The sequence below is a fragment of the Nelumbo nucifera genome, chromosome 7, assembly GCF_055504915.1.
Source record: "Nelumbo nucifera cultivar China Antique chromosome 7, China Antique-T2T, whole genome shotgun sequence".
Lineage (NCBI taxonomy): Eukaryota > Viridiplantae > Streptophyta > Magnoliopsida > Proteales > Nelumbonaceae > Nelumbo > Nelumbo nucifera.
This window is the reverse complement of record NC_142655.1, coordinates 35,624,063-35,651,256: the sequence shown is the minus strand read 5'-3', so window position 1 is coordinate 35,651,256 and position 27,194 is coordinate 35,624,063. Positions and strand designations below refer to the sequence as shown.

The 27,194-nt window shown below is 39.1% G+C and overlaps 1 protein-coding gene across 1 annotated transcript; it reads right to left on the bottom strand.

Moving 5' to 3' along the window:
* Positions 1–696: 696 nt before the first annotated feature.
* LOC104598334 (S-adenosyl-L-methionine-dependent methyltransferases superfamily protein) lies at positions 697–24,864 on the bottom strand. The gene is made up of 5 exons (XM_088892187.1): positions 24,724–24,864; positions 24,111–24,593; positions 1,655–1,899; positions 927–1,227; positions 697–832 (listed from the first exon to the last, which is right to left on the bottom strand). Exons 2-4 carry the CDS (start codon positions 24,557–24,559, stop codon positions 986–988), a joined length of 936 nt encoding a protein of 311 aa, XP_088748313.1. The 5' UTR covers positions 24,560–24,593; positions 24,724–24,864; the 3' UTR covers positions 697–832; positions 927–985.
* Between the last annotated feature and the right edge of the window lie 2,330 nt (positions 24,865–27,194).

The window sequence follows — 27,194 nt, the reverse complement described above, 5'->3', positions numbered from 1 at the left end:
TGTACTTGTATGTTTTTATTCATAGGAGATACTCCCAATGCACAGCTGCAAGGGGCTGTGGGAACAGTTGTCAGGACGAAATCCGAATTTCGTGCTTCTCTTATTTCTCTTCAAACCGAAGACAACCTAAATCATGTGACGCAGTTAGAGGGGGCTCGACTACTAATGGATGAATCATGCGAAAGCGATCATGAATTTGTAGAACATTATAACACCATTCTTTCTTCTTTCTTCTTTTTTTCTTTTATTTTATTATGTAGCGAGTATTATAGCACCAATATTTATCATGTGAAATTGGCTATTATGGATGAATCATGTGAAAAGTTAATGATATTAATTTCTTAAAATTATTCATGAATCATGGAAACAAGCTTGAAGAAGGCAAAATGAGAGCATGAATGACCTGGTTCATGACTTGTTTGATCTAAGTTACTAGTTATTACAGCTTTTGTAAAGATAGTCTTATTGGCTACTTAATATGCAAAGTTGGTCAGGAATTTCCATGATATTTATGAAATTTTGTAATCAAAGTGGTATCTATCTCCATCTGTAAGGCACAAAACAAAGTGTTGATCATAGAAGGGTCAACAAACATAACTTAAATTTTACAATTTAGAAAAAAAAATTCAGCTCCTTTTGCAGAGAAAGGAAGGGACCCCAGATGGAAGATGAAATTGGACAAGGCAGAGGCAAAAGGAGAACCAAAAAATAAATAAATAATTTTTATGGTAGAAAAAATAACAAGTGACTTTGACTTTCACTTGGTCCTTCCAAAACTTACTAACGATCAACAACAAATATTTTCTCCCCGCTAATGAAGCTTGAACCTAACCTGTAATGACTAATATCAATTTCAGACTCTGTCCCCATTCAAAACTGAATAACAAACCATTCTTTTCATTTCCAAGGATGGGGATTGCACGAACCTGTAACGAGACAGGTGACCTCTTGATGCCTTAATGTGAGAGTATGGTCGTTTGGCCCCCTACTGCAGGCATTTGAGTCTAGCAAATGTCAAATAGCCAGTGTGACCTCTCGTCTCAGAGCACGGCCTAGCCATGATTACAGGAGCACTGAAGCTTTCACTACCAATGCTCCCATCACTTGAACATTGCCTCCTCTTGCAAGGAAGAGGCCCGAGAGAATCACTTTCATCACCTGCCCCATATTCCATCCTTCCTTCTTTGACTTCATATGTGCGAAGGAGGACCTCAAACGTCCTTATATCTATACATAAGAACAAAGGAGGAAATAAGAAAAAAGAAAAGTTCAATTATGAAATATTAATTATTTTACTGGTACAAGAATCAAACTAATTAGAAAACTAACAAGAGCAAGAGGAAAACAGAAGCTATTGTGTAAAATAGAGTAATCTATGACAAATCAAAGATCCAGCCCTCCTCCCAAACAGAAAAGAAAAGAATAAAAGAATTCATTACTAATCAGATGGTCAACAATTACAACAAGCATAGTAAATTTGCATAAGCTACTGTCAACTTGACTATTTACATCCATTTAACATTTCTTACCATGAAAAATAGCCAGGTTATCCATCAATTCAATAAAAATAAACAAATAATTAAATGAATCAGAACACTTAATATATAAGAAATGCAAATTGTGGCAACCAGGATAACATGACACCCAAGCTTACCTGTAAAACTTGCCTTCAGAGTCTCACATGATCTCTGGACTTGCTCAATGCAAGGGGAGAAAGAACATAAAATACCATCCTGCTTCAACATTTTCCCAGCAGAAGGAATGGCCAACCAAGGTTGGGGTAAATCAAGGAAGACCGAATCTGCTAAACCACGAAAATCATCAGGAAATCCCTCACCTTGAATATCTCTAACTTCAACAGTAATCAAGCTGCTCAGACCAGTTCTCTCAAAATCCTCCCTGTTGAAAGGAAAGATCAATCAAAATCGTGTAAAGAAATTTTGTCTCATTTGTAAGTTCAAAAAATAAAATTAGGATAGTCATATATATCCTCTCTTGATTGTCTTCTATTCCTTTCCCCCAACTTGTCTTCTTTTCACTTACCATTCTATCTTTCCAGTTAACTTCTACTATCTGTTGTTATTGACTCTATTTTTGTTGCTTGAGGAGAAAGGAATGGATATGTTCCTAACCTTTGGCATTTGTTTTTTTGCAAAAATTTGCCTCTCAGACTCAAAACTGTATTCTCACACTTGCCAGTCTGAGATTTTACCATAATTTAAAATAAGCCCCAACATAATTTAAAATCTTCCATGAAAATATTCCAATAAGGCAGTTTTTCAGGTTAAATGTGTTGTCTTTCATATTTACATGGCCAGTTTAAATCATAAGCTTACATCAGATCGCACATACTCATGCTGGGTGCAAACCTCTGTTGGTAATTGTCAAGGGGATGCTGACAAACACGAGGATAATTAGGGGCATTATTTTACTGCTAATTGTTAAATTTTGTTAGTTGTGATAAAAAGAATGCTTTGCATGCAGCAAATTGCCTGCCATCCCTATCTAGGCTAGCTACTGCTACCTAATCCTTTTTTTTCAGAAAAGCATTCTCATTTTACAAGAAATCGACAGGGAGGAATAGTGCTGCTAATCATTCCATCTTTGGATTAAATTAATCTGGGGTTCCAAAGAATGATATCCCTAAAATAGTAATGAGATAAGATGGTCTCGTAGAGGGATAAACCAGACAGTGTCACAGTGAAGGCAACTTTCATTAAGACTGATGCTTTCTGTGATACAGCTTGCAGAATGATACATTTAAGATTTCATAGAAAAACAAAAGGAACTTTTTTAACATTGCTCAGACACCCAATAGCAACAATGCTGAAATATAACAAAGATCCAATCTGAAATACAAACATTGAAGATTTTGTAAAAATAAAATGGAGTTACATATCCCATTTAATTGGTAATTCTTGACTGAATTTCAGACAGCAATCTCTTCTTTTCTTTTTTATAAAAGGTAAGGTATTGTATTAAAACAAAAGGGGAATAAATACAATGCTTAACCCATGTACACTAAGGAACTGTACATGGAGTTATACAAAAGCTACAGCATCTCTGTATCAACATAAAGACAGTTCTTCTGGGGGTGTGGGGTGGGAGATTCACATGCACCATAAAAAATCAAAACAAAGTACTGCTGGGGTGTGGGATAGGAGTTTCATATGCGCCATACGACATAAAAACAGAATATCCTTGTCAATCAAACCAAAAAAAAAAAAAAAACTGAGTGTTCCTTTCAAGCCAAAACACACCAAAACAAGACCATAGATATTAAGCCCCACACAACATTCCCTTTCTTGATCAGTCCTCTAAAGCTGCAAGCTTAGCAGAAAACTGTTGATGGATTCCAAAAAGCAGCCCTCCCATCCAAACATAGATGGAAAATACAGTTCATACTTCAGTCTTCAAAACAAAGGGGCAAAGGGGGGCAATTGGGGCTATCCAGGTTCAGCCCTCTACTAAGAAGTTTTATCATAGGTGAGGCACTTTTCCAGAGCTGCAGTCCAAGCCAAAAACTTCACTTTGGATGGAGAAGCAGATTGCCAAATACACGCATAGGGGAAGTCTGAACTTTGCAGCTGCCCAAATGCAAGAAAGGATTTCACAGGAAAAAGCACCTTTTCTGTCCCACTTTCCTGCAATCTGCCTGCCCCACCAGAGGTGTAATGAACTGAATTCTGTGCAGAAACTCCACCTTCAGTTCCACTTACCAATGATTCATGTTTCTTCTACATTGGGGTTCCAACTGATGCTGCCATGATATTCCTCATTCTGAGCCACCAAAAATAAAGATGGAATGCTTTCCATACCATTAAGCTTTTTGAGGTGGACCTATGACTTTTCATATCACTGAATGCCTCTAAACAATTTTCTTTAGCTCATTTTTTGGTACTTGGTAGTCAAGTTTCTAGAAGTAAGAAAAAGTCTTAGACTCTTAGTCTATAGTTAGATCAGCCTCCTAGCTTACAAATGTACAATGGGTGAACCAAAGCAATGGTAGTTGGATCTATTGTTTTTGAATGGAGTTGAGACCTGAGTGCTACCAGTGCTGCCACAGAAGAATGAAAGTTGATGTCTTTCTAATAGCCTAGAATAATTACTGGAGGAGCTCCAGAAGCTTTTATTGTTTCTGTTTCTTTTAATTAATTTTTAATTCTTTACTAAATTGTTCTTGAATTGATTTATTATTTACTATGTTAAAGGACAGATACCCTATTTGATAATGCAATTCTGAGTAATCTTTGGTTGATCAAACAGATTTCTATTTATTTCCAACTTCTACTGGAAGTTTGTCAGTACAGAAAACAAGTGAGAGATAAAAGTCCATGTGGTTGTTTTCTCTCAAAATTGATATGTTCTAGAAATTCATGTCTTTGAACCGCCAATACTATCTTCTAGAAGCACTACAGTTTTCTGTTATACCTTTTTGTCTTTTCTGTAGAGAACGAATGCATTTTTCCTTTCTATTGCTGGTCTTATTTTCTACAACTAGCTAGCAAATGACTGCCGACTAAAGTTAAATTTCTTGTACTAAGTATTTATTTTGCATGCATAGTTGCTATCATTGTTTTCTACATTTACATGTTGATTAAGCATTTTTTAACAAAATGTGATTATTTTTTCAGGAGAAAGTTTATAAAAGAGTAAATTTGAATATATCTTTAACTTTGATCGAAGATTACTGGAAACCATGGATGAACTTCTCTGTTATTGGAGTCTCCATTATTGGAGCCATGACTTGAAAGTGATAATTGTATAAATGTTTTGTAATGAACTTCTCTTAGACAAATATATATATATATATGCTATTAGGTCAAATATGTAATTAGTTTTAATATTTGACACTCTTTTTTATTAATAGTACTAGACATTTAATCCAATGGAGTAGAATGGAATCAATATTCAATGATACAAGTCAATTTACCATTATATAATAAGTAATGGGTTTTATTGTTACTTCTTTTTGTATATATTTGGTTGTGGTAGTTTCTCAAAGAAATACAGCCACATCAGCACCATATAGTTGTTTTAATTTTAACCAAACTAACTTCTTGTTTGGATGAACTGTTTTAGTAAACTGGTTGTACTTTCCTTGCCCTGGGCTATTGTGAAAGTAACTTTTAGATGAAGTACCAAAATGATGCTTCTTGCTTTGAAGAAACAGTTTCACCTCTTGGTCCTATTTGGCACATAATGGCACCTAGCTGTCTTAAACAACAATAAAAATATGCATTGGGCTCTGTGCATAAAACTCCACCTACTTCTATGATTTCCAAGGCAAAATTCAGGTACAAACGTTGCCTGAGAAGCAGCCACAGTACAAAACATACCCTTTACCATTCTTTTGGTATTTATGAATGAATATATTCAAACATTTAGCAGCAACTACATTTTGCAAATTTAGCTGCACTTATAATTATTGCCACTAAAGAAGTTGAACTTTGACGTGGCATTGAAAAGTGACACCATATGGAAAAATAACTGTTGCTATATCATTAGGAGTGACTTTTGTGATAATCCTTGGTGGCACTTTGAATTGCCACTATAGTGGTTGCTTTGTTGTGACATTCAAAACTGCCGCTAAAAGTTAACAATGAGGTTCACTATTTGAATTAATTATGGCATTCAGAAGCACCACAGGAGAGGAATAATGGCACCTAGCTGTCTTAAATAATAATAAAAATATGCATTGGGCTCTGTGCATAAAACTCCATCTACTTGTATGATTTCCAAGGCAAAATTCAGGTACAAACGTTGCCTGAGAAGCAGCCACGGTACAAAACATACCCTTTACCATTCTTTTGGTATTTATGAGTGAATATATTCAAACATTTAGCAGCAACTACATTTTGCAAATTTAGCTGCACTTATAATTGCCACTAAAGAAGTTGAACTTTGACGTGGCATTGAAAAGTGACACCATATGGAAAAAAAAACTGTTGCTATATCATTAGGAGTGACTTTTGTGATAATCCTTGGTGGCACTTTGAATTGCCACTATAGTGGTTGCTTTGTTGTGACACTCAAAACTGCCGCTAAAAGTTAACAATGAGGTTCACTATTTGAATTAATTATGGCATTCAGAAGCACCACAGGAGAGCAATAAAAAGTCATTTTTTTTAAAATGCCATTAAATAAATGCCAGAATGGTGTTTTCACAAGTGTCACTAAAAGTCATACTGTCATAGAAATGCCACTAATACTTTTACCGACCTGACAATTAGCGATGTATTTCGCAAATGCCGTTCTAGATTGTAGTGGTGCTTTTCTTCACTTATGGTGGCATTTTGGAATGCCACCTTAGGTCAACTTTGTTCCAAGCAAGGAGAAGAGTGAACTAAGCACCTTTCTCAGTACTTATCATCTTGGGAATGCTTGAGGTTGAAGGCGCTTTGATTTCTTTCAGTCCACATGTTTCAAATCACTTCTGCTAGTATAGAATGCCACAATTTCCTGCCTTATTAGATACTCTTTGTCCAAACCAACATCTAATGAGCCTCCAAAAGAATCCAACACCATATTTCTCTTGCAATAGAACAACAAAGAAAAAGATGATCATTCATCTGCATATTGATGCATGCATCCAGTCTCCCCAACTAGCATAGCTCTTCTAATTAAAGACGTGTACTGTACCCATAGTCTCAACCAGGTGCAGTGTGTTCCGGACTACATGGCTCCACAATGGTGTATTTGAAATTGTGCATTTTGGAACTCAAATACCATTTTTGCATGTGTGGTCTGTACAAAAATGGAATTTGAAATGTACTACTTCACAGATAAAATGAGGATGGACCTTGGCATAACAGTTAGGTTCCTCCATTGCGACCTGGGTGACCAGGATTCAAATGAAACACTCTCTGTATGTTCAGGGATAAGGCTACATACATCTGTCCCTCCCTAGACCCCACATTATTCGTAGGTAAAATGTACTGAAGCAATGGTATATGAAGTAAACAAAATGTGGTGTGTTCTAGAAATGAGAAATAACCGTGTTCAAAAATTCACAATGGTTTGTGCTCCATAACCATGAATTGTTGGTTCCAAATATGCCATGCTCTGCTCTGCATGGCCAGTCTAGTGCTTTCCACAAGCAATTGGAACATGAATTCACTGTGGTACCTAACACCCCCTGAGGGTATGTTTTGTACCATAACCATTGCCATCTCAGGCAGCGCTGTAACTGAATTTTGTCTTGGAAATCATAATGTAGGTGGTATTGTGCGTAGAACCCAGTGCACAATTTTTTATTATTATTTAAGACAGCTAGGCACCATTAGGGGCCATATGGAACCAAAAAGGTGAAAACATTTCTCCATAACAAGAAATGTCAGTTTTCTCCAAAAGTTGTTATCACATAACACGAGGCAAGGAAAGTACAACTAGTTCACTTGAAACAATTCAACCAAACAAAATTAGTTTGCGTACCTGGTGCTGGTACCGCAGCATTTCTTTGAGAAACAACCATAGTAAGAAATTTTGGATGGAACTAGAGGGTTGCATGTCACTTAAACAGGAAAAGAACTGTCGGTCCTATTGTGCAATCCCTTCACCAGCAACCTAATGTAGGACTCCACAGAGACCCACACTGAATGGTCTGAAGTGAGGAGGAAACTTCCTCAGCCTCTCAATCCTGTAGATTTCTTTGAAAGCCTGGCCAACAAGTGATCTACTCACCCTTAGTTTCATAGCAGTCAGCTATTTTGATTTCCTTGTCAAATGCAATGGAGAATAGGTTTGTGTAGGATTGGCAAAGACAGATTTTGTTGCACCAGTTGTCCGGCCAAAACCAAATGCATAGTCCATCCCCTATCCTACAGGAAAGAACCCTTTTTGATTAGTGCTCAGAACTTTAGTATCCCTTTCCACACAAAACAGCCATAGGATATTTGGAATGGTCTCGACATCCACTCTAAACCCTATATTTTACCAATTACAAGAATTCAGTGGGAGATTAACCCCAAGAAAAGTTATTCTATATCCACCCATTGCCTATCCATTGCATCAATCAACTATTTAGTATTTACTGAACTTTGAGCCCAGTTAAAGGTTGTTCCTGCTTCCCTAGACGTTGCATCATCATCATCATCCAAGCCTTATCCCAACTATATGGAGTCGGCTACATGAATCCTATTTCACCAGTCCATTCTATTTAATGCCACATCCATTGTTAAATTATTGGTGATTAAACCATTTCTTACCACCTATACCCATGCTTTTGTTGTACCACTTTCCCTTCTATCCCCTTCAACTTGTAACAAATCAATTCCTCTTCCAAGTGCTGTTGATGGTCTTCTATGCACATCATCATCATCATCAAAGCCTTATCCCAACTATATGGGGCCAGCTACATGAATCCTATTTCACCAGTCTATTCTATTTAATGCCATATCTTTTGTTAAATTATTGGTGATTAAATCATTTCTTACTACTTATACCCATGTCCTTCCAGGTGCTGCCGATGGTCTTCTATGCACATGACCAAACCATCTTAGTCTACTTTCTTTCATTTTATCACCTGTTGGAGCTACTCGTAAATTCCTACAAATGACCTCATTTTTTATCCTATCCTATCTAGTTTTTCCACTCATCCACTTCAGCATATGCATTTTTGCCACACTCATCTTTTGGACATTTTGTTTCTTAACTGCCCAACACTCTACTCCATATAATATAGCTGCCCTTGCAATTGTTTTACAGAAATTTCCTTTTAACCTAAGTGGTATTCGCCTATCACGTAAAACTCCAAATACACCTAGCACCCCTCCATTTTGACCATCCTGTTCTAATTCTATATGTGAAATCCTCCTCAATTCCTCCCTTGTTATGAATTATCAAACCAAGGTACCGAAAAAAGGTCACATTGAGTTTTTCATCTCTTTATTTCCTGTCCTTTTCTTGGCTGCATTTGGAATTGGTTTTCTTCTCTTTTTGGGTGCAGGTGGTCCCCTCCTATCAGCTTGGGAGGGTTGTTTAGCCCATCTGCTTTTAGGTGTTCTAAGAGGAGGGGTAGAACCTTGTGGAGATGTATGAGGGCAGCAATGATATGGTCAGTCTGGGAAGGAAGAAATTTAAGGATTTTTTAAGGTAAAGAGAGAAGCAAGGAAGCTATATAGAGGTACCTCAAGAGTGGCACACTAGGCAAGAACCTTGAATCTTTTCTCTGGGTTCAAGGTTGATATTTTTTCAGGTCTTGGGGTGCTATAGCCAAAATCTTCCTCTAGAAGACAAAAAGTCTGTGCAATGGTCACCACCAAATTGTGGTTAGAAGAAGCTCAATTTTGACGGTAATTGTGTGGATAATCTGGGACTATCAAGCATTGGTGGTGTAGGAATCAAAAAGGAGTTATACTCTTATTGTACTCAAGTCCAATTGGGCAAGGTGATGTACCCAGATCAGAAATTTCAGCAGTAGTTTATGGGGTGGAGTAAGCTAGAGGTGTCAACAGAATTCGAAAATCCGATTTCGAATTCGAGATTCAACATAATCGAATCGAATTTGGATAATTCAAATATCTAATCAGTCGAATTCGGATATGACCTGATTCAATTCGATAAATATCCGAATTCGACCGATTATTTAATTCTTATATATAATATGTAAAATATTTAAATGTCTTATATAATTTATATATAATAATTAAATTATATAAATAATTTATATATTTATATACTTTATATAAATAAAATATTTATTTTATATTTATTAATTACCTAAAATAATTAATTAGTCGAATTCGAACATTAATTTTCAATATCCGTTGAATCCGGATATTGCCTGATCTGATTCGAATTCAATCCGTTTACACCCCTAGAGGAAGCAAAAGAATTTGGTATTAAGAAACTAATTATTGAAGGGGACTCGAGAATAAATGTGAGTTCACTAAGTTGGCTGAAAAGGGGAGAAGGAATAACATGGAATTTAAGAGGGAGTTTGCAAAAAGACACTTAGTGAGCCCGGGAGTCAATGCCACTTTCCTAGCCTTAATTCCAAAAAAGATAGATATGAAACACCCTAAGGATTTTAGGCCAATAAGCCCAGTGACTAGCATCTACAAAATCTTGGCTAAAGTTTTGTCTTTGAGGCTTAAAGCAGTAATACCTCCTCTAAGAAGCCAAGATCAAGGGGCCTTTGTGCAAAGGAGATAAATTTCTGATCAAATACTAATAGTTAATGATGTGTGGAGGAAACGAGGAGATTAGGCCAGCAAGGTATTGTTTGTAAATTGGATTTAGAAAAGGCTTATGACTTAGTGGATTGGAGCCTCTTGATTGAGGTCCTAAGGAACTGTGGTTTTGGTGAATGGTGTGGTTAAGGACTTCTTTCCAGCCAGTAGAGGATTAAGGCAGAACAACCTTTTCCCCTTTCTCTTTACTCTGATAGCAGATGTGTTCAGTAGGCTACTCTCAAAGGCAGACAAGGAAGAGGCAATTAGAGATTGGAGGATAGGAAGAAATAGAGTCCTAGTGGCCCATCTCCAATTTGCTGATGATATTATTATTTTCAATGAAGGGATTAACCTAAGAAAAGTGAGGAATCTTAAAGCTTTAATAAGTTACTGAGGATTTCTCTAACCTAAAAATAAATCTGGACAAGGGCTGTGTAGTAGGGATTAACCTAGATGAAGGGTTTATTGAGTCTGTGGCAAAGTGTTTAAGTTGTCATGTAGCTTCTTGGCCCTTGTCTTGGGCTTCCCCCTAGGGGTTAATCCGAAAGAGAGCTCTTTTTGGACTCCAATGCTAGAGAAATTTGAAAATAAGGCTAGCAGCTTGGAAAAAGAGTTATATATCTCTAGAAGATAGAGTAACTTTGCTTAAAGCAACTCTAGCTAATTTGTCGGTTTATTATCTCTCTATGTTCAAGATACCCTCTAGGCAGGCAAAAAAAATTAGAGAAATTAATGAGGGACTTCCTCTGGGAGCCTAGGGGAGAGAAAAAGGATCACTTAATAAGATGGGAGATAGGGAATTTGGCTCTAAAAAATGTAGCTTTGTTAGGTAAATGGTTGTGGAGATGGCCTTTGGAAAGAGAGAGGTTGTGGCATGAGGTGATAGCTAATATTCATGGCTGTCTGGAGAATGGCTAGGATGCTAGAGTTTCTCGTCGGGCTACTTTGACCACTCCTTGGAAAGCAATTCAAGGTATCCTACCCCTTTTTCTAAACTTTGTCAGGTATGATGCTTGTTTAGGAATTTTATTTTATTTTGGGAGGATGTTTGGGTAGGTAATTTAGCTCTCAAGGACCTGTTCCCTTCACTATACTCTATCTCCTCATTTAAGCATAAGGTTGTCTCCCACTTTCTTCCTTCCCCTTTTTTCCCCTCTAGCTTTGAATTGGATTTTTGGCTTCCGTAGGGGTTTAAGAGATGCTGAACTTGATGTTGCATTGGAACTTCTTCGTATCCTAGATAGTGTTTGTTTGGATCCTCTAAAGTCAAACAAGAGGATTTGGTTTCCCCACCCCAAAGGCTTCTTTACTTGTGCTTCATTCTTTAAGGCCCTTTGTTCTTCCCATGCTCAAGGTGTCTGTTCAATTAAGGAGTTTTGGACTAGACCTATTCCCCCTAAGGTTATTCTGTTCTACTAGGAAGTGTTATATGGGAAGATCAATACTTTAAATTGTTTGTAGAAGAAAAAGCCTTTCATGTGCTTATCCCCTAACTAGTGTATTCTTTGCAAAGCTAATGGTGAGGATTGCTTCCACTTACTAACTTCATACTCTTTTGTTGTTGCTATTTGGGATTGGATTTTTGCCTTGTTTAGATGTAGGTGGAACCAGCCTTCAGAAGTAAATCCGCTTTTTGACCTGTCAACCTTTGTGTGGTCGACTAGAAGAGGGAGGACTATGTGGAAACATATTAGAGTTGCTACAATTTGGATTATTTGGGAAGAAAGAAATGCAAGAATCTTTCAAGAAAAGGAACGAAGTGTCTTACTTGTCGAGGAATGTATCCTAACAAGGGCAATTAACTGGTTGAAAACTTAGGATTTTTTTCCGTTGTGTTTCCTTTGATGACTTTTGGAGAAACTGGTCAACAGTGGCAAAAAGCTCCTCCAGGAAAGAAAAGGTCATTGTAGATTGGACTCCGCCACCTGAAGATTGGTTTAAACTGAATTTTAATGGTAGTAGTCAAGGAAATCGTGGCCCCTTATGCATATGAGGGATTTTGAGATATAAGAACAGCAACATCTTGGCCCTGTACTCTGGTCCAGTGGGAATAGGAGATTCAGTCAAGGCTATTGGCAGCTCTACAAGGTATTCAGATAGCAAATCAAATATGAGTGGAAAATCTCCTAATTGAAGGAGATTCTAAGGTGGTTGTGGGCTGGTTAACAGACTTAAGCTCAATAATTCAGTGCTACAAGGATTTCCTAAAGAAGGCAAGCTGGTTAACAAGCAACATGAATGTTAGTTCACGTTGGGTGAGAAGGTCAACATATGCTATGCATGATGGTCTCGCTAAACAGGTTTGAAGAGGGAGACTTTGGAGGAGTCTGAAGTCCAATTTCTGGAAAAAATGTTTGAAGAGGGAGAGATTAAGGAAGCAATATTTTCTATGAATAGATCAAAATCACCAGGACCAGATGGTTTCACAATGGGTTTTTATCAAGATTGTTGGGACATAGTTAAAGAAAATCTGATCAAAGTGTTTAATGAATTTCAAAGGAGAGGGGTGATAAGTCCGGGAATGAATTCTACTTTTTTAGCTCTAATCCCAAAGAAGAATAATGCCAACCAACTAGGGGATTTTAGGCCAATAAGTCTAGTCACAGGTATTTATAAGGTGATAGCAAAGGTGTTGTCTCTAAGGATTAAAAAGGTGATCTCTCCAATCGTTTCTCAAGCTCAAGGGGCCTTTGTGCAGGATAGACAGATAATTGATCAGATCTTAATTGCCAATGAATGTGTGGAGGCCCAAAAGAGATTAAAGAGAAAGGGAGTGGCTATCAAACTGGATCTGGAAAAAGCCTATGACTTAGTGGATTGGAACTTCTTGATTAAAATTATGAGGAAATGTGGATTTAGAAATTTGTGGTGTAAATGGATCATGGGGTGTCTACAAACTTGTCACTTTTCTATAATAGTTAATGGGGCAGTGTATGACTTCTTTGAAGGATTCCATGGACTTAGGCAGGGTGACCCTCTTTCTCCTTTCTTATTTACTCTGATTGCTGAAGCCCTAAGCAAATTGATTTCAAAAGCAAATGGTGTGCAATTATTTAGGGGATGGTCAATTGAGAGGGATAATGTGCTAGTCACTCATTTACAATTCGCAGATGATATTTTGATCTTTAGTGATGGAGAAAATAGGGAGGGAGTGGAAAATCTGAGGTTGGTTGTGAAACTCTTTGAGATGATGACTTGAGGATTAATTGGTCAAAGAGTTTATTGGTTGGAATTAATATTGAAGAGGATCAAGTGAGAGATCTGGCAAATTCCCTAGGCTGTGAGAAAGGTGAGTGGCCAATGAAATATTTGGGCTTACCCCTTGGAGATAACCCTAGATCTGCTAGCTTTTGGTCTCCGGTAGTGGAAAGGATTGAGAAACGGTTGGTGGCTTGGAAAAGGAACTATATCTCATTGGGGGGGAGAATAACCTTAATTAAATCCACTTTAGCAAATCTCCCAATGTACTACATATCAGTGTTTAGGATGCCACAAGGGATAGTGAGGAAAATTGAAAAAATCATGAGGGATTTCCTCTGGGAGCTTGGGGAAAAGAAGAATGATCATTTGGTTAGATGGGAAAAGGTGAGGAAATTGAAAGACGAAGGGGGTTTGGGAATAGGGAATGTTAGACTTAAGAATCAAGCTTTGCTTAGCAAATGGCTTTGGAGGTTTCCAAAAGAAAATGAGAAATTATGGCATAGAGTGGTTGCAAGCATTCATGGCATGTCGAGCAACAGATGGGATGCTAGATGTCTCTGTAGGGCTAACTTGGCTGCTCCCTGGAAGGCCATCCATGATGTTCTCCCTACATTCCTAAATTTTATCAAGTATGACTTGTCCACTGGTAGCAAAATCAAATTTTGGGAAGATGTGTGGATCGAGGATATTCCTTTGGGTGAAAAATTCCCTTCTCTTTATGACCTGTCCAGGTTTAAAAGTAAGCCTATTTCTGAGTTCCTAAGTCAACCATCTCACCTTCCAGGGTTGAATTGGAACTTTGGATTTAATAGGAACCTTAGAGAGTGAATTTCTTGCAGTGTCCGAACAGTTAGGATTGTTGAGTTCAGTTTGTTTGGGGGAAGGTGGGTCAGATTCTAGAATTTGGGGTCCTAATCCCAAAGGGTCCTTTTCTTGTAAATCCTTTCTTCATTCGATGGTTGCCACACAATCTTCTTCTCATTTTCCAGTCAAAGAAATTCGGTGCCCTCCTATCCCCCCTAAAGCCAGTGCTTTTTGTTGGGAAGTTTCTCATGGTTGTATTAACACCTTTGATGTTCTTCAAAGAAAAAGGCCAAACTGGTGCTTGTCCCCTAACTGGTGTGTCCTGTGTAAATTGAATGGTGAGACTGTTTTCCACCTTATATCTTTCCCTTTTGTCAGTTTTATTTGGAATTGGTTTACTTCCCTTTTTGGGTGCAGGTGGTCCTCTCCTAGCAGGGTGGAAGGCTTATTCAGCCCTAATGGTATCAGTGGTATGACTAGGAGGGGAAGGATTCTTTGGAAATGCACTAGAGCAGCAATACTTTGAACCATCTGGGAGGAAAGGAATGATAGGATATTTGAAAGTAAAGATAAATGCAAGGAAGCTTTAGTTGAAACAATAACATTGAGGGTGGCTCATTGGGTAAAAAGTTTGAAGCTGTTTTCAGCTTTCAAGGTTGAAGATTTTTTCAGGGTTTGGGGACTTATTGCTGCTTCATCATCTATGAGACGACAGTTTGTTGAGACTTGGTCCCCTCCAACAGAGGGTTTGAAGAAGCTAAATTTTGATGTTGTGTGGGTAACTCGGGCCCTTCAGGCATTGAGGAGGCCATTAGAGATGAAAATGGTTCCATCATTGCCCTTTACTCCGGTCCAGTGGAGGTAGGTGATGTGACAAGGGCAGAGTTTCTAGCTGCAGTATATGGGGTTGAGAAGGCCAATGAGTTGGGGATCAATAGACTAATCATCGAGGGAGATTCAAAAATTGGGACAAATGGTTGCAGAAAGGTGAAGGGGTGACATGGCAGTTGAAGAATGAATTCAGAAGATTTAAATGGATGTCAAGGAACTTGTCAATTCAGGTCAGATGGGTAAGGAGATTTGCCAACAGTCTGGCAGATGCCTTAGCAAAGCAAGGGGTTCACAGAACAGATCATGTTTTGGGCACACTTGTAATCTGTACTGGGTCAGCTTACCATGCTGATTTCTTTTGTATCTTATTATTGTATCCTAAAGTATTTTAATCAATAAAAGTTCCAAAGTTATTGATCAAAAAAAGATGGCTTTGCTAAACAGGGGGTCTTGAGGGAACATCTGTATTGGGCAACCTTGTAATGATTTGACTATACTGTACTGTCGTTTCTTACACTTACTTTTACTTTCAAGAGAGGTCGCACCTTGCGCCTCTCTTTGGGGTGCTGTAACTTTGCTTCCATTTTGTTAATGAAGTAACTTTTCAATTATCAAAAAAATAACTTGGAATTTAAGGAATGATTATAGAAGGTTGAAATGGCTATCTAAATAAATGATGATTCAAGTCAATTGGGTTAGAAGATCTGCAAACCATTTGGCAAATGGTCTAGCTAAGCAAAAGGTTCAAAGACGTCTATGTATTGGGCTCACTTGTAATTTTCTGGGTTAAATATGTCCTCTTGAGTCTGTTATATCGTTTCACAACTTCTTGGTCTCCAATCCTATGTGTAACCTTATTTTCACTCCCATTGTTATTAAACCTACATATCATACATTTTGTTTTAGTCCTACTTACCTTGAAACATTTTGTTTCTAAGCCATTCGTCCATAAGTTTAATATTTCATTTAATCTGTCATTAGTTTCATCAATAAATATGATGTCATCAGTCATCAGCAAACAACATGCACTATAGGACCTCTTCTTGAATATATTTAGTCAATTCATCCATGATCAATGCTAATAAATGAGCCAAGTGAAGTGGAAGCCTGGGCGACGAAGGTGAGAGACGTCAAAGGTCGGTGGCGACGAAGGAGAGTAGCGACAAAGGCGGTTGTTGAAGGTGACTATCGATGGAGAACGACGATTCCCTTGTTGAAGGCCGGTGAGCGTTGGGGTTTGGAGAGCTGCCTATAGATGGAAAAGATCTAGTTCGGGAAAGGTAAGGGAAGAAGGTGGAGAGTGGAGATGTGGTTAAACGCAAGGAGAAGGGGTGCTAGTTTCAGAAGGAATTTTTCATACAAGAAAGTGGCAATGGCGGGAGTCTGGCTGAGCTTTGGAGAAACTATTCAGAGGATGGACGGGGCGAGGATTTGGTTAGAAGCGATGGAGGAGGGGATAAGGGCGGGAAGGGTCTTCCTGCAAGGCTGTTTAGTGGCTATTTTGGTAGGAAGTGCTCGGTAGATGAAGTGGAAGCCTGGGCTGCAAGTTGCTAGAGTGCGATGGGTGATGTGAGGGTGAAAAAACTTGTTGAAGACCTGTTTCTGTTCATCTTCCCGTCTAAAGAAGAGGTGGAATGGGTTACCCAAAATGGTCCTTGGGCTTGGGGTCAAAATAGACTTGCATTGGAGTGGTGGGAGAAAACGATGTTGAACTATTGTCCGGAGAAGTTGGGATCATTCAGTGAGCCGAAAGAAATTTGGATAAAGGTTTTCGGGCTACTGTTGCTTCTGTGGTGTTCGAGTATAATAGAAGGTATCAGAAACATTTGTGGAGGATTCCTTGGGTCAGACGATTCTTCGGAAGAAATCAAAACCTACGAGTGGGTTAGAATAAAGGTGAAGGCAAGGGGTGTGATCCCAGATAAGGTGGAGATTGTGACAAGAGATTTGTCTTTCAGTGTGTGGATTTGGACAGAGAGAGGTCCGAGGGTGACTAGAAGGGAGGGGAGAAGGGATCCAAGGGAGGAAGGGGAGGGGGAGAGGGGTCGGGGGCTGCAAGAAAAGAGGGATGGTTCGTCGGTGAGTAGAACCCTAGTTCTTGTGGACAAAGAAGAGGAAAGCTGTGGGGGGAGGGTTTCGCCGGAAAAGGAGAAGGCGGAAGGAGAGAGAGTCAAATTTACGGCCAGAAACACAAAGGAATCAGATTCAGTCCCGTCAGGTCGTACAGGTGGATCTGAAATTTGATCCCGTTTGGGACAACCGCCGGATGGAGATCTTGGCAGACAATCAGGATAATTTTCAAAATTCAAAGAAAGAGCAAAACTAAGTGGGCCATTCAAAAAACTAGTTCAAAGAGACTTTGATGGAATGCCTTCAAGAGTTGAACCTGCTGCCAGTTGGGGGCTCTTTGCAGTCAAAAAGGACGATAGATGGAGGGGGGCTGGGATCGGATGGAGAAATTTGAGGGGTAATGAAGGAAGTGCCATCTCCTCTAAGAGCCCAAATTGGGATTATTCCGGGGCGAGTCCAACCCACCAATGTTTGGACTCATCTAAATTTGGGTCCGGCCCAAAAAACCCAATTTGAGATTGGAACTTTGGCTCTGACCAGCCCAAATTGGCTCCAAACGCATCCCCTTCCACCATTTGAAAGTAGCAAAAGCCGCTCTCAACGCTCAATTGGAAGAGACTCGCCGATATAGAGAAGACGATTGCAGGCGCTACATCCAGAAGGGCAAGACCAGTCGATGATGACTCCTCCAGTGTCGTGTGGTAATGAAGAAGATGGTGCTCTAACCTTGGCGAGTATCCAGGTTCCCGAAGTGGAGTTGGCAAAAATAATGCCACTAGCAATGATAAGTGGTCAGGAAGCCCAAGCTTCCCAGACGATATTCAGCCCTCAAGTTGGTGAAAACCAGGTATGTTCCTTGGAGGTGGGGAGGGGGGAACTGTGGGAGGAGACAGGGATTTGGATGTGGCAAAAAAATTTGAGGGCGGAGAGGGAGTTAATGGGAAAGAGGGAGATAAGGGTAAAGGGGCGGAAACTACCTTGACGTGGGTGAGTTCCAAGATTTTGGGGCTGGGAAAAATTTTTAGGGGTTTCAATTGAGGGTATGGAGGAAGAAACGGTGAACTATTTAGAAAAGATTGAACGGCGATGGTTAGAGGAGAAGGGCAAGCTGAACGCAAAAAAAGGTGGAAATGGGGGGGGAGTAGGCAAATGATGAGGTGGTCTGGGGTTTGAATGACAAGGCAGGTAAGGGAGAGGGATCTAGAGGGGGGCGGGGGGAGAAGGGTCATTGAAAGGGTGGGTGTTTCTTCTCGTTTATTTAATGGATTAAAAATTCTTTCATGGAATGTGAGGGGGTCAGGGTCAGGTAGGAGAAGGTTGGTGATCTGTGATCTGCTTAAAAGATGGAAATCAAATGTGGTGATCTTCCAAGAAACTAAAGTGGATGCAGTGGAAGCAGAAGTAATTAGAAGTGTCTAGGGGGATGGTCAGGTAAGATGGGTGAGTAAACTAGCTAGAGGAAGTGCGGGGGGTATCTTAATGATCTGTGATAGATCAAATGTAAGCTTGTCTCTTCTTGAGTTGGGGTTTTTTCGATAACGGTAATCTTGGAATTTGAGGGAGGCTTTCAAGGGCAATTCACTAATGTTTATGGACCAACAAATAGTGCAGAGAGGGAAAGTTTGTGGGAAGACCTTGCTGAAGCAAGAGGGGTGCACTCTATTCCTTGGGTAATAGGTGGGGATTTTAATGTGGTTAGATTCTTGGAGAAAAGAAAGGAGGGAATAGGTAGACAAGGGACATTAGAAGATTTGCAGACTTTGTGAATGGTTTTGAACTGATTGATCTTCCTTTGTTGGGGGCCCAATTTACTTGGACAAATAACCAAGAGTCCCCGACGTTGGTCAAGTTAGATAGATTTCTCATATCTCCGAATTGGGAGAATGCTTTTAGCCTCATAAAGCAAGTGGCCCTTCCAAGACCAATCTCAGATCATGCTCCTATCCAATTGGTATGTGGTAAGCAAATTCCAAAAAAAAAACCTCAATATGGAAATATGTGGTTTGAAGAGGGGTTGGTTCCCTTGTTGAGCTCTAAATGGACTGAATTCCAGCTAGAAGGCACAAGTTTGTTCAAATTTGCAAAAAAAAAGATCAAAGTAGTTACGGAAACCCTGAAATCTTGGAGATTGGAGTTCCGTGGGACCTCAGAATCAAAGAAAAAGAGGTGCCTTGAAGTGATCAAGGAGTTGGATGTGGCTGAGGAATCTAGTCCTCTAACAGAGGAAGATAGAAAGAGAAGAATGGAAGCAAAGATGTCCATTGACAAGCTATCTTTTAGAGATTAAGTGGAGGCAAAGGGCAAAGGTCAAATGGCTTAAGGAGGGGGACAGGAACTCCAGCTTTTTTCATAAAATGGCAAATGCAAGAATTAGATTTAATCAGCTCGAGAGATTGGAGTTTGAGGAGTTAGTGGGAGAGGTTGGGGATGAGATGAAGTTAATTGCCACCAAATACTTCTCAGAATTGTTCTAGGAAATTTGGACTAAAAGACCTTTTCCGATAGATCTCAAGTTTAGGAAGATTTCTGATTCTCAACAAAGAGAGTTGGAAGCCCCCTTACTGAGGCTGAAATATGGCATGTGATCAAGAATATGGAAGTAGATAAATCTCCAGGGCCGGATGGTCTTACAAGTCTTTTCTATAAGAAGTGCTGGGAGGTGGTGAAAGAGGATTTAATTTAAGTATTTCAAGATTTCCATCAAAATGCAGCTCTAGAAAGAAGTCTAAATTCCACTTTCATCTCCTTAATTCCTAAAGTGGAAGGGGCAACTAACATTAAAGATTTTAGACCCATCAATCTGTTAAACAGTTTCTATAAAATTCTGGCAAAGGCACTAGCAGAAAGGTTGAAAACAGTGCTGAATTCTGTGATTGCAAAGAATCAATTTGCATTTGTGCCAGGAAGGCAGATGTTAGACAATGTCCTAGTGGCAAATGAATTGATAGACTCAAGGAGAAGGGAGGGTAAAACAGGGCTGATTTGTAAGCTGGATCTTGAAAAGGCCTACAACCATGTTAACTAGAAATGTTTGGATTTAGTTTTGGAAAAAATGAATTTTGGTCAGAAATGGAGGAACTGGATCAAAGTTTGTGTTTCTTCCCCCAAATTTGTAGTGCTAGTTAATGGTGAATCGGCTGACTTCTTTAAAAGTTCTAGAGGCCTCAGACAAGGGGACCCCCTTTCCCCTCTGTTGCTCATTTGTATAATGGAAATATTGTCCCTTTTTGTTCACTGAGTTAGTGAAGAAGGGTTGTGGAAGGGATTTGAATCAGTACCAAGAGGAGAAAAGGTCCAGTTACTTCAGTTTGCAGATGACACATTGTGTTTTATTGATGCAGATCTAGATCAACTGGAGATCATGCTTGGGGTGTTGATTTGGTTTGAAGGTTAACGGGGCCAAGAGTAGAGTAATTCCAGTGGGGAAGGTTGAGAATCTTGAAGTTCTAGCAGAAGCTCTTGCTCGTCAGATTGGGTATCTTCCAACAATGAATCTAGGGCTTCCCTTGGGGGCTAAGTGCTCTTCCTCTCTAATTTGAGATCCAGTGGTGGAAAGATTGGAAAGGAAATTGACGTCCTGGAAAGCTAAATATCTCTCTTTGGGGGGTAGAATCACTCTACTGAAGAGTTCTCTGTCTAACCTCCCCTCCTACTTCCTCTCTCTCTTCCCAATTCGGCAATTCCTACCAAAGTGGCGAATAAATTAGAAAGGCTCCAAAGGTATTTCCTATGGAAGGGTTGGGAGGAGGAAAAGAAAATACACTTAGTCAGTTAGAAACAGGTGTGTACTCCAAAAGAAAGAGGTGGCTTAGGAGTGAGAAGTCTGAAAACTTTTAACAAAGCTTTAATGGGAAAATGGATCTGGAGATTTGCTAGAGAAAGAACAAGTTGGTGGAGGTCTTTAATTGCAGCCAAGTATGAAACAGATGGAGGGACTGGTTAACCACCTTGAACTTTCCTTCCTTGGGTTGCTCTCTTTGGAAGAAAATTATGGAAATCTACCCCCTGATCCAAAGTGTTCGAGTTCAGGACTCCACTTGAAGTTTTGGAAAGACAAATGGTGTAACAATAGGTCCTTTGAAGAGTTGTTTCCTCACCTGTTTCAACTTGCAGAGAATCAAGATGTAATGGTGGCAGATTGTTGTGAGCTGATTGGGAATAGTCTTGCCTGAGTCCTACGTTCAGAAGACCTTTCCAAGATTGGGAAGTGGACCAAGTGATGAATCTGTTACAATTGCTTTCTAGTCAGATTTTGAACCCCTTGGAAGAAGACTCGTGGATCTGGAAGTGGAATGCAGATGGAAGTTTCACTGTAAATTATTTTGCCAGAAGATTAGCTGGTGGAGGAATTGAAAATTTTCCTGCTGCTAGAATCTGGACTCAGATTCCTCCTCTCAAAGTGAATGCACTGCTGAGGGTGGTAGTGTTGGATAAAAACCTAACTAAACAGAATTTGGCAAAAAGAGGAATTCTGATTCAAAACATGTTTTGTGAGCTGTGTGGTCAAGCAGAGGAGGACAACAATCATCTCTTCATCCATTGCTCATTCGCGGTAGGAATTTGGAATCATTTTCTCTCTTCTGAAGGTATTTCCTGGGTCATGCCAAAACAGGCATCAGATCTGTTAAAGAGTTGGGATATGTTAGGTCTTTCAAAGCTGGCTAGAAGTGTGTGGTGGGCTATCCCTGCAGCTGTAATCAGTTCCATATGGGCAGAGAGAAACAGAAGAATTTTCAAAATAAAGAAAAGGAGGTGGACTGTCTTGTGTCTTGTGCAGTGGGAAAATTAGTGTCTTGGACTGCAGGCGTGAAAGGCTTCCATCCTTTGCTCCTTCCTGGGAGGCTTGGGGTCTCAGTTAAGGTCTATTAGTATATTTGAGTTGTAATGAAAGCTGAGAGGCTGTTCTCAGCCTTTGCTCCTTCCTGGGAGCTTCTTTGTATGGTTCTGATTTCAGTCAATAAATTCACCTTACCTTTTTCAAAAAAAAAATAAATGAGCCAAGTGCTGCACCTTGGTTAAAGTCCATCATAACTATAAAATCTGATGTCTCTCCCATAGGTGTTCTAACATTGTTTTTTTCATCATCATACATGACATATCTTTAATAAGATCTATATACCTATTTTGAACCGCTTTCTTTTTCAAGACCCACCATATTATCTCTCTAGGAACTCTATCATATACTTTCTCTAGATCAATGAAACAATATGGAGATCTCTCATTTTCTCTCTAAACTTTTCGAACAATCTTCTCAAAAGAAAGATGGCTTCCACAATTGATCTCCTTGGCATAAACCCAAATTAGTTCTTTGATATACTTGTTTCATATCATATTCTTTGCTCAATTATTCTCTCCCAAAGTTTCATGGTATGGCTCATGAGCTTAATCCCTCGTTAGTTATTATAGTTTTCCTCATTTATTCTCATTTCTTTCATGATATACCGATACTTTCACAAGCCTTGGCTATTGTTCTTTAACCAACCCACTACTACCAAGGAGTCATCTTCCATCACTATATTCCTATAACCAAAGGATCTGCCCAGTCTCAGCCCCTGTAATACAGCTAGCAGCTTAACTCTTGTTGAGTCCCCAAACCCTATGGAACCTAGATTTCAGTCTCAGACCTTGCTTCCCTTGTGCACCTCCACATTATCCTCCCTCTCTTGTATTGAATGGTGAAAAAAGAAGTATTAAAGAAGTGATCTACATCTCCTAGTGGAGACCACCTACAACTAAAGACTGAAAACCCCACTCCCCAAATATTAGATACAAAGAGTCAGTATATTAGTAAGTGGAAGGTAGTTTTCAGCTAACATTACAAAGAAAACACATATAAGGTGGTAAACACCAGTTAGGTCTTCTTTTATAACAGATCTTACAGGTGTTCCTTTTAAAATGATTTGCCTCCGAATAAAAAAGAATTTTTTTAAGTGGTATTGGTCCACTATGATGATTGGGACATTAGCTCCTTACTAAAGTTTTAGTGTTGCCATCAACAATCAAATTATAGTTTAAAGTTGCTAAAAGTTGAAAAAATATAATATGTGGAATCTATTGCATTAAGAGTTTTGACCACTCAGTCAAGTTGTCATAAGAACAGGTTGACTTCCTGGTGACTGCACAGCATCAAGGTCTAACAGCTGCCCCTTGACTTGACTATCTTAAGTAACTAGGAAAATTTTGCAATTTAATATTCAGGTTATTAAACTCTAGTTACATCCAGCATATCATGGTTCAAATAAGAGCTCCAATACCAATAGAGAGAGAGAGTAACAACAAGGTAGCATTCCCGGTGTGGACAGAAACTGTTTGAAAGTTCGTAATAATGCAGCATCTTGTGAAAATAGTGATGCAAATGCAGGATATAGCATGTTGAATGTGTGGAGAGGTGGAGGAAATAGTAAACCATCAATTTTCTCCACTGTGGTATCTGGTCAGTCTTGTTGACACATTTTTTGGAGAATGTTGGAGTTTATGTGGTGTTCTCCAGCATTTTTTTTTTTTTTGGTTGATGAATATGGTGTTCTCCAGCATTGGTTGAGGACCTTTTCTTTTCTTGGCAGATCAAGGGATTAGGCAATAAAAGAAAGCTAAAATGGGGACTGCTTCAACATGCTACTATAGCTCATATGTTCTAAGAGAAATGCACGAGTATTTGCAAACAAGAGCAAACGTTCAGAAGATATTCGAAGGAAAGCAGATGCCACCATTCACAGTTTGTTTTAAATCAAACCCCTTTGTGTGGACAGCTTGGTTAACACATCATGCTTTTTTGTCTTGAACTTTCACTGATTGCCAGTTTATAATCTCTTCTATATATAGGCACTTGTATTTACAGGGATGAAACATATTACCCTTCACTATTAAAAATGAAAAACGGAGTCAAACAAAGCACCTAGTAGAATACACGAATTAAGACAACCCCACAGTAAATATAAATATTATCCTCATAAGGCATTCTAAATGTCAATAAAGTGCACAGAAACATCAGAAAAGAATATATCAAGTGCTGTTATTTCTGTCTCTCACCTAGCTGAAGCAGCTCTTTGCTCATGGAAGTCAAATGTGTGAACATGACCAGTTGGAGCCACAGCCCTTGCAAGTGAGGTGGTTAGGGAACCACTACCAGTACCCGATTCAAGAACCAAACAACCAGGAATAACTTCCAAGTATGAGATCACAAAACTGATATCTGCAATATATAGAATCTGAGTCCTGTGACTTAGAACCAGAGTCCAAAGCTCAGGAGTGGGAGCTAACAGGTAAATAAATCCACCCTTGTTGCTGAAAACCTTGGACCCGAAAGACTTCCCAATCCAATCAGCATGTTTAAATACACCAAACCGATTCTGAAGCTCTGAACCCTCGTGTACTTTTACAGCCTTCATGCTGTCGTGCCTTTCATACACAATGGCCAAATCTCCATCACAGATTCGGCGCTGAAAAGAAATCTTTTTTCCAGGATCCATTGACAACATCCTTGCAATTTCTCACACACTATTATTCAGTTCCCTGCTCAATGAGTTTGTCAATAAAGTAAGAAACAACTGTTGAAAAACCAGGAACTCTCAATAAACAAAAGAAAAGGAAGGAGGTGATGCCCTGTTTCGTACATTTTAAGAAGAATAAGAATGAAACTTACCAGAGCTGGAAGACGGACAGACTTAAGTGAGGTTGATCTCCTCTGGTTGCCAACTTGTTCGTCAGACACAGTCCTCTCTTCTCTCTGATTATCGAACACTCGAAAGTTCTCCCCTGCGCCCCCACATTCACAGTTTCGCTCAACTCTATTCTAAACTTTTTTTGAGAATACTACAGAATGCAGACTACAGAGAGCCGCTCTATGGGCTCAACTTTCAAATACCCATGTGTATAGTGTAAATCGGGCCGTGCCGCCTACGACCCGTATCGGGTTCAGATTTACAAGGCCGATATGGCACGTCAGGACAAAGTTTTTATACATATATATATATATATTAATTTTATTATACTATTTTATTCTAATTGTATTGCAATTTTTAATTTCATTGTATTATTTTACAATACATCAAAATCATATAAAATAAAATATTAAGATTTTTTAATTTTTGTCTATTTTGTTAATTTATTTTAAATTCTTCATTATTTTTTCAATTTCTTTTTAAAAAAAATATGCCTTTCATGGCCTAGCCCAAGGCCTAGCATGCAGCCCAACTTGGCCCAAGGTCTGGCCTATAGCACAGCATGGCCCAACCCAGGCATGCCGAGGCTCATGCCATGGGTTGTGCCAGGCCTAACCTATTAAGGACCCCAAAGGAGGCAGGCATGGCCCACATAGGCCCATGGGCCAACACAGCATGGCCCGCTAAAGCAGAAGCAGCCTATAAAGTTGTGTCATGCAAGCCTAACACAACCCGATTTACACCTCTATCTATAACACATCCCAAGTATGCATTGAGAACATCTCTGCAAGACGAGTATAGTAGATGTTCTCAAAGCACGCTGAGATGTGCATCAGAGCATGAGCCAATATGAATTCTCAACTTTTACTCGGACAAGTTTCCTATACTTTCAAGAAGGGTAAATCTTCCTATACTTTGGGGCTAGTCTCATACTAGTACCCAAATTTCAAAAACATGCCACTATAGTACCTGAACTTCCAAAAGCTACCAATTTAACCCCTAATGTTAGCAGTCCATCAGTTATCTATATCACATGATGACATGTGCGACTTAAAACTTTAAAAATATCAAAATTATCCTTTAAAAAAAGACATTGTTCATCGTGTTCTATGTTGAGATTAAATGGTTGATTCCAATTTTGACAACATTCCAAATAGAAATGATATTGGGTTGGATATATGGGTGTTATCTAATCTATTTTCACAAATAGAAATGATGCTAATGTGTCTTGTGGAGACAGTTTTTCTCCTTGTATTTTTACTGAAATATATAAGAAGGTATAAGCAAGGTTCAAAATTTTGACACGATCGGCCGTATAGTATCATATCTTTTGGATCTCGATACACCTATTTACAGGTGTTTTGGAACCCCTTTATTTTAATAAAAAAAAACATGCCCAAAAATCAAGTTTTGAAAAAAATAAAAAATAAAAAGAAAACATAACGCGTTGATGCACCTCTGCCTATACACAGAGGCGTAGTGATATTTTGAACCTTTCGTATAAGTTCATTTACATGTTTGCTGAAATGAATTAGTCAATTGCCCAAGATGATAAAAGCAAGCTCATTAAGTTTGGTGCTTTTGTTACAAAGGGGACTCTTTCCATGCCAACCTGTGAAGCCCATCAATAATAGCTCTACAAAATTCATCATTTTGGAGGATAAAGGATGACACATGACCTCCTGTCACCCATCTCACTCTTAAATCCAACCAAGCTCTTTGCAGCTCTAGCGTTGAGTGCTTTGATATGTATCTGTGAGTGTGGTGGTAAGGCTACGTACAGAGGTCTCCTTGAAAGATGAAGGAAGATTGAGGGCAAAGAGTAGGCTAAAGGCTCTAATTGATAGAATGTTGTTCTCGTTACAAGTCAGGCCTCCTTTTATAAGAAGAGATCATGAGGTCCCAAAAGGAAGGAGCCAAAAGAAATTTATTCCCACTAGGGAATGAAATCTTTGATTCGATGTCAGTTGTCAAGAGACACTTCTAAAGTTTCGCCACGTGTCTTATGAGATCTCTCTAGGATGAGGTACTTATTGACATTTATTCAAAATGAATAAAGTACACAATTAATTCATGTTATTTTGGTAATGTTTCTGTATAATACCCTTAAATTGGACACTTATGAGACTCGTGTTAGTTTAGAATATTCACAACTGTAGGATAGATCTGGGAAGATTTATCCTGCCAAGGCTGACACTGATGTGCCGCCAAGTGGGTTGGGTGGCTTATCTCAGCTGCTAGAGTGAGACCTGAGGTACATGTAGTGTGAGTTTTCTTGAAACCCTTAATTGGACCAAATTCCAGTATTGCCCTAGACCTTGGAGACAGATGGCAAAACTAGAATGTTATACCTGACCCCTAGACTCGATTATGATACTGCACTAGGTGTCGGATTGGGTTGTCTTTGATATGCCAATCAGTGAGATCCTTAGTGGGGGTCAAAACTTAGGTA

Excerpts from the sequence above, each read along its gene's own strand:
- LOC104598334 (XM_088892187.1), bottom strand. The coding sequence starts at position 24,559 with ATGTTGTCAATGGATCCTGGAAAAAAGATTTCTTTTCAGCGCCGAATC. Across the intron at positions 1,900-24,110 it reads CAAAGAGCTGCTTCAGCTAG|GGAGGATTTTGAGAGAACTG; the intron begins GTGAGAGACAGA and ends TCCTTTCAACAG. Across the intron at positions 1,228-1,654 it reads TCTGAAGGCAAGTTTTACAG|ATATAAGGACGTTTGAGGTC; the intron begins GTAAGCTTGGGT and ends TCTTATGTATAG.